Genomic DNA, 6,579 nt, shown 5'->3' with positions numbered 1-6,579 from the left:
AACAGCACCCCACAGCATGCTTTTGTGACTGTCTGGTAACTCATTTATAAATAGTAGCACCATGTACCGGTATGTTATACTTCTAGTGCGCCATCTAGTGTCCTAACCGGGAATTTAACATTCTAATATTAGTGCCACCATCCAATAATACAAATCATAATAATTGTTACTAAAATTACAGTTGATAAGTATCAGTCACTTGAGTTATTTCTGATTACAAATTTCAAGACAAACTGTCAGATTCCAGTCATTATTGGGAAATCAAGAATTTTTTTTTTTATTGGCATTAATCACATGAACACATGAATAACTTTTTAAGTTAATTTCATTGTTTCAGAAAAAGGGACTGTAACGTATTTATAGTATATACAAAAATAAATGTCAAACTCCAACTTGCCTTATATACATACAGACTTTGACCAAAAACTTTGTTAATGTTCAACAAATTTATGAATAAAAAAGACTTTGAGTAAATGCAACAAGTACTATTATGTCACAGTGAAAGCATATGTTTCCCTTTCCCATTCTCTCATCCCTAAATCAATTGTGAAGATTATGCAGCGCACAACATAAGATTTGAAAGTAATGGAAAAATATTAAATCATATAAAATGAAATAAGCAAATATAAAAAGCAATATAAAAGAGATAAACAGTATAACGCAGATGTTTGCTATCTTGAAGCCACACACGCTTTTAATCAATCCTTAGATCAGATGCCTGAAATGTTAAAAGTGAAGGTCTTAAATGATTCAGTGACAGTTCAGTACATAATATTTATGATAATAATAAACTCATACATCATTTCATAACAAACAAATTCACAGCTGTTGTGATTAAATACAATTTGTTTTTCACATGAACACACAAAAGATCTTCCAAAAACCTACTTGACTTTAAAGCAGTCTTTTCCTTGGTTGCTAAAGAAAAGTTTAGCAGATGTGAGGAGTCTGAGAATCTGACAGTATTTTAGATAAGACACAAAATGACTCAGATTGCATTATATATTCATTCATGAGGTTAGCACCATGATCTAATAATGTATATAAATGTGTGTGTAAATCGTACAGTAACATTATATTGTCAAACAAACTATAACCACCAAGCATCAGTGCTGGATCATTGATCAATATGGATATCAAACCAACAGGGCTTTAAATAATGAAATGATTCCTGATGAAAAGCTAAGAAGAAATTGTTGGCTCTTAGTAGCTCTTCACCAGAGACAAGCAGCCGGCTCAGGGTGCTGACACACCAAAGGCTGTCCGGATAGATACGGAATGAAGACTCGCTTGTTTTCTGGGAAAAAAAAAACACATTTATAGGCTACTCATCCCAATTCAGTAGGCGTAAAAAAAAAATGATAATAAAAAAAACTTTGTACAATATGTCATCAACAATCGGGTGTTTTGGTCAACAGTTGAACAGCTTTAGCTCTCAAGAGAAGGACAAAGATGAACCCCAAAATGTTAAAGACGCAGAAAATCTCACCTTATAACCTAATGGAGTCCAGAGATGATGAAGATCTGCTCTTCTTAAACCACTTCCTGAGGAAAACGATCCAGGAAACCAAACACGGCTGAACGTGCAGTCTGTCGTGTTATTAATCCTTAAATTAATTAGGAAAATTACTTTTGAGAAATTAATACAATTGGCAAATATTTATTTGCAAAGTTATTATTATTAAGAATTCTGACCTGTAATGCTGCCTGAATCATAATCATACTCTGTTCGTTCATTGGCCAGAGGAGAATTGGCCCCCGACTGAGTCTAGTTTCTTCCAAGGTTTTTTTCTCCATTCTGTCACTGATGGAGTTTTGGTTCCTTGCCACTGTCGCCTTTTTGTCACATTTGTTGCCATTGGCTTTTGGCTTGCTTAGTTGGGGACATTTAATTTAATATTCAACAATATTATTGATCTGCCTGCATTGACACCATTATATGAGAACTGAACTGACAAGGACATCACGGTTTTCTCCATATATAATTTAAGTAAATTAATAACTTTTTTTGGTTCTCACTCTAAAATCATTGTTTAATATGTGATGTTCAGAGTGTAAGATTTTCCTTAGATTAGGAACAATCCCACGGTGTGCTTTTGTGACTGACTGGTATAAATACTAGTGCGCCATCTAGTGTCCTAACCAGGAACTCATAATTCCAAGATTAGCGCCACGGTTGGCAGATTCTGACGGAATAAATGCGAAATTACGATCAGCGCAAGATTGAATTTGAAATGAGACCGTAATACATGCGAGCACCGAAAAACAGCGTGTGTGCTGGAATGAAAGTGTTTGTCAAAGGGGAAGCAGGCCTACTTGGAGGGATGAAAACTAGGTAGTATAAACGGAAACACTGTAGTGTTTTTTTATTCGAAGAACTATAACATACAACATGTTATCAAGAAACAAAATAGTAAAAAAAAAAAAAAAAAAAAGGAACAGAAAAAGATGGAAAGACAAATTACAACAAACAAAACAATTGCCCGGGGGAGGAAAGTATTATACACGCATAAAATCAAATAAATAAATTGTAAAATGTACAAATTTTCAAAGTTCTTACAGCTTTCTTATTCACAGAGTCTCTGATACTGTCAATATAAATACATATTTCAGTTAACAAAACCCTTTACTACTTTCACTTAGCAAGTAAGCGATGCTGCTCCATGAATGACGTATGCAATACTTCTTCTTCTTCTAGTGTTTGTGTGTTCTATGACAGATGGAGTTTACCGCCTCCTACAGGACTAGTGCAGTCAGCATGAGGAAGATCAGTTGTTCTGAAAGGTCTTCACTTGGTGACTTTATTTTAAATCAGATTTGCCAGATTCAACATGTATAGCCTATATTAATAAATAAATTATAAATATATAAATATTCTGTGTTTGTAAATATTTCCTGCCTCAGTGTTTGTCTTGTAAAGAGTCTTACATATTCTGCAATGTGACTCATGTAAATACAATATATTTTGTTTCTTTTGTTTTTTATCATGATAAAGAGAAATGACAAAACAGTGTGTTTCCAGATTAAACTGCCTGAGGATTTACATTGTTAATCAATGAATGTGATATAATGAGCAGCAGGATTTAAAGCAAATACAGAGCATTTGAAGGAAGCTTTAACTAATGCGAAACACATATATTATAATATAGCAATTTACACAAGAAGCACAGACCGTACATGAGTGTGATTGACTCAGACTCGAATAGCTCAAAGTAAACCTCTACTGACTTCAGTACAGAGATGTGGTTTGATGTGTTGATGAAAATAAACCTTCAGCATCAGTGTGTCTATATTCAGACGTGTGGTTTGTGAGTGTGTAATCGACTGATGGAAAACAAAGTTAGTGTTAGTTAGTAACCCTTAGTGACCATCCTAAGACCTTCACACATTATTTGCAAAATATTGATCATAGGCCTACAATAAAATATTAAATTATACTTCTGCTTGCAAAAACAAAAACTGAAAAGGTATTGTGTCTGGTCCGCCACCTACAACAGTGCATTACTAATACAGATGAATATTAATAACCAGAGGAAGAGTAGTAGTACATGTACAGCAAGAGGGCGGTCTCAAATATTATTGGTGGAGAATCAGACGCAGTAACACTATCTCACAGTTTAACACTGTCCTGTTAGTTCACTCTCTCTGTCTCTGAAGTGTTCACATATAGTGCTATTATCTGAAAATGCTTCACATGTGTGTGTTGTTCTGCGTGTGGCGTCTGGTCGGTGAGTTATAATCAAATTCAGTTTAACACATCACTTCTTGCTTTAGTTTAAATACAAACTATTTACAGAGATTTAATACAGAGCCATAAACATTTTTTTAATCAGCCAGAGGATTTCCCAGATACAAGATGCTCAAACTAAATTATGATTGTGTTTTGTGAGATCTATTTTAATACACAAGAGAAAAATATGACAGGTTAAAAAACAGCAGATCCTGTTTTATTTAAAATATTTCATGCTTCATCACCCTAAACAATGACATGAGGTGATTATTGATGAATCTCGCTACTCTGAAGTTTAGCCTACTGTTTGTTGCATTTACTGGTTTCTTAATAAATATACACTGTATACTAATATACAACTATATATGTTCAAATAAGTACAGAGTAAAGTCAGTGGTTTTAAGGGCTGTTCATTTGGGTATTTTATTTCAAGTATGTTTCTCTGTGAAACATTAGTGGAGTGTTTTTCATCTGCTTTTCCTGATTTGCTCTATTTGGCTTCCCATAATCCTTCATTCTCCAGAGCAGAGGCACTGAGGGAGCCAATCAGATTTAAGATGAGACACGATCACCCGTGTGGCTCCTCCCACATATCGCCTGTATTGTGATAACAGTGTATTGATAACTAAAAATAACATCACAAAATAATTAAATCACTGGCTACTTCTGTGTCTGTGCTGCTGTTCTTCATTACAGTTACAAAACTGGTCTATTTAATTTATCTTCGATCCTTAATCTGTGATAAACTCTGTTCTCCAGGAGTGTGTGCTGACACAGATGCAGTGAAGTCAGTGTCAGTGATGGAGGGAGATTCAGTCACTCTAAACTCTGATCTTACTGAAATGATGGACGAAGATCTGATTTACTGGAGGTTTGGAGATGAAAACACTGTAATAGCTGAAATTAATGTACTGGCCGGCAGCATGACTGTATATGATGATGTTCCTGATGGGAGATTCAGAGACAGACTGAAGCTGGACGATCAAACTGGATCTCTGATCATCACAAACACCAGAACTGAACATGCTGGAGTTTATCAACTAGAGATTAAAGATCGTGTGAGCAAGAGTTTTAGTATATTACCGTTTACGGTGAGTTAAATCATTTTTGCATTAATCCTAAATAGTTGATTTTTCAATCTTAATATTGAGATGCACACATATTTCTGACTTTTCTTTTCAGCCTATTGAACACTTTCCTTTTGATTAATTATTATGAAGCTGGCATCTCAAAGATTATAAAAAAAAAAAAAAAAAATCTGGAATCACAGTAGTCTATTTGTGAATGACATCAGAAACTCTCTCAACATATTAAAATGGTCAAAAAGAGCCGTCTTATATTTACTGATATGATTGATCCTGATTTTTCTAATGTTTCTCAGCTCGTCTGCCTGTTCCTGTCATCAGCAGTAACTCTTCACAATGTTCTTCATCATCATCATCATTATGTTCATTGGTGTGTTCATCAGTGCTGAATGTGTGTGATGCGACTCTCTCCTGGTACGCAGGAATCAGTGTATTGTCCAGCATCAGTGTGTGTGATCTCAGCATCAGTCTCTCTCTACCTCTGGAGGTGGAATATCAGGATAAAAACACCTACAGCTGTGTGCTGAACAATCCCATCAGCAACCAGACCACACATCTGGACATCAACACACTCTGTCACACATGTGCAGGTACCACAGCACTGATGATGATATTCACATTCATTCGCAAATGTGTGGATTTTATCGAGACTTATAACTTAAGATGCCAGGCATGAAGAATGAGCTTCTGTCTCCTCATGTTTTTAATTAATTAATTTTTTTCTTGTGTCAAGCAGAACATTTGATCTTTTTAAATTCGAGAAAGACTAAAGTCAGCTTGTTGAAAATCTAAATTTATTTTATTTTATTTTTCATTAGTTTCTCCAGAAGGCCACGCCCCCTGTTGTGATTCAGTTGAAGCTGTGCTGCGATTGGTCGTCACTGCGCTGATGGGCGTGGCTTCTGCCGCTGCTGTTGTTCTTCTGGTCAATGACGTCAGAGCTGCAAGAGGTTAACAGGAGAAAACAGAGCAGATGTCATAATTATTGTGATATTAGTAAAAATGAAACAATAGGTTGTGGTCTAATTATTTAGAAATGTGAAACAAAGCTTTACTTACCAATAGAAATACCTTTACTTCTACTCTATGAATTGGATCGTAAAGTTAATAGGTTCATGACCTGAATCTGGTGTATTGGGCCATCTGGTGGCCAAACGATGAATATTATGGAATATTTCATTTTATTCTTTAATGCCATCCATTTTACATTACTTTGTTAATCAGTTTAATTTTTTTTTTTCTTAATTTATGTTATGTTGCCTTTTCCCCATTTGTTTAATAAGCAGCAACCCCGCAAATACAAATGTAAAAATATGCACCAAAATCTTTCAATAAATTCTCTGTGTCTATCTAGAGGATTGATCTTGCAGTCTCTCATCACTCTTTTCTTGTATATTAGATGTGCTATTTTATCAACATTGTATCAACAAGTCAAATCTTTTCACTTTCCACCTTTGACTAGACGTAAGATTGTCTCAGACGTGATCTAAGGATAAAAGTGCAACATGTATTATTCTAGACAGGACTTAAGTTGCATTGTATGTCAATCCTAGACTTAGAACCGGATGTATGTCCAGCTGGTGCGACCGGCCTCCGGGAATCAAGAACTCATTCAGTTTTCAATATTCAACTAATTCACTATCACACAAAGCTAATTGAGACATCAATTGTTCACATGCACAATAGTATTAACTGTTATTTGATTAGTTATAGGGTTATATATTTGTATTATCTTCCTTAATCTGACTGATGTGTATAAGCTAA

At 34.9% G+C, this 6,579-nt stretch overlaps 1 protein-coding gene across 2 annotated transcripts in view; it reads left to right on the top strand.

Moving 5' to 3' along the window:
- Window positions 1–6,146, top strand: part of LOC311084864 (SLAM family member 5-like) — a 183,586-nt gene extending 177,440 nt beyond the window's left edge. Inside the window, exons 1-2 of one of the 2 annotated variants that reach the window (XR_014606638.1) lie at window positions 5,161–5,405; window positions 5,634–6,146. Coding sequence is in view for 1 of the 2 variants with exons in the window: in XM_084117157.1 (XP_083973283.1) it covers window positions 5,634–5,770 (137 nt within the window). In the remaining variant the exon portion in view is untranslated. Of the gene's footprint in view, window positions 1–5,160; window positions 5,406–5,633 lie in introns of those variants that run through there. The other variant, XM_084117157.1, reaches the window with a different exon arrangement.
- The last annotated feature ends 433 nt before the right edge of the window (window positions 6,147–6,579 follow it).

This window comes from Abramis brama, assembly GCF_963993115.1.
Source record: "Abramis brama genome assembly, chromosome: 6".
Classification (NCBI taxonomy): domain Eukaryota; kingdom Metazoa; phylum Chordata; class Actinopteri; order Cypriniformes; family Leuciscidae; genus Abramis; species Abramis brama.
This window is presented reverse-complemented; position numbering and strand designations above follow the sequence as displayed.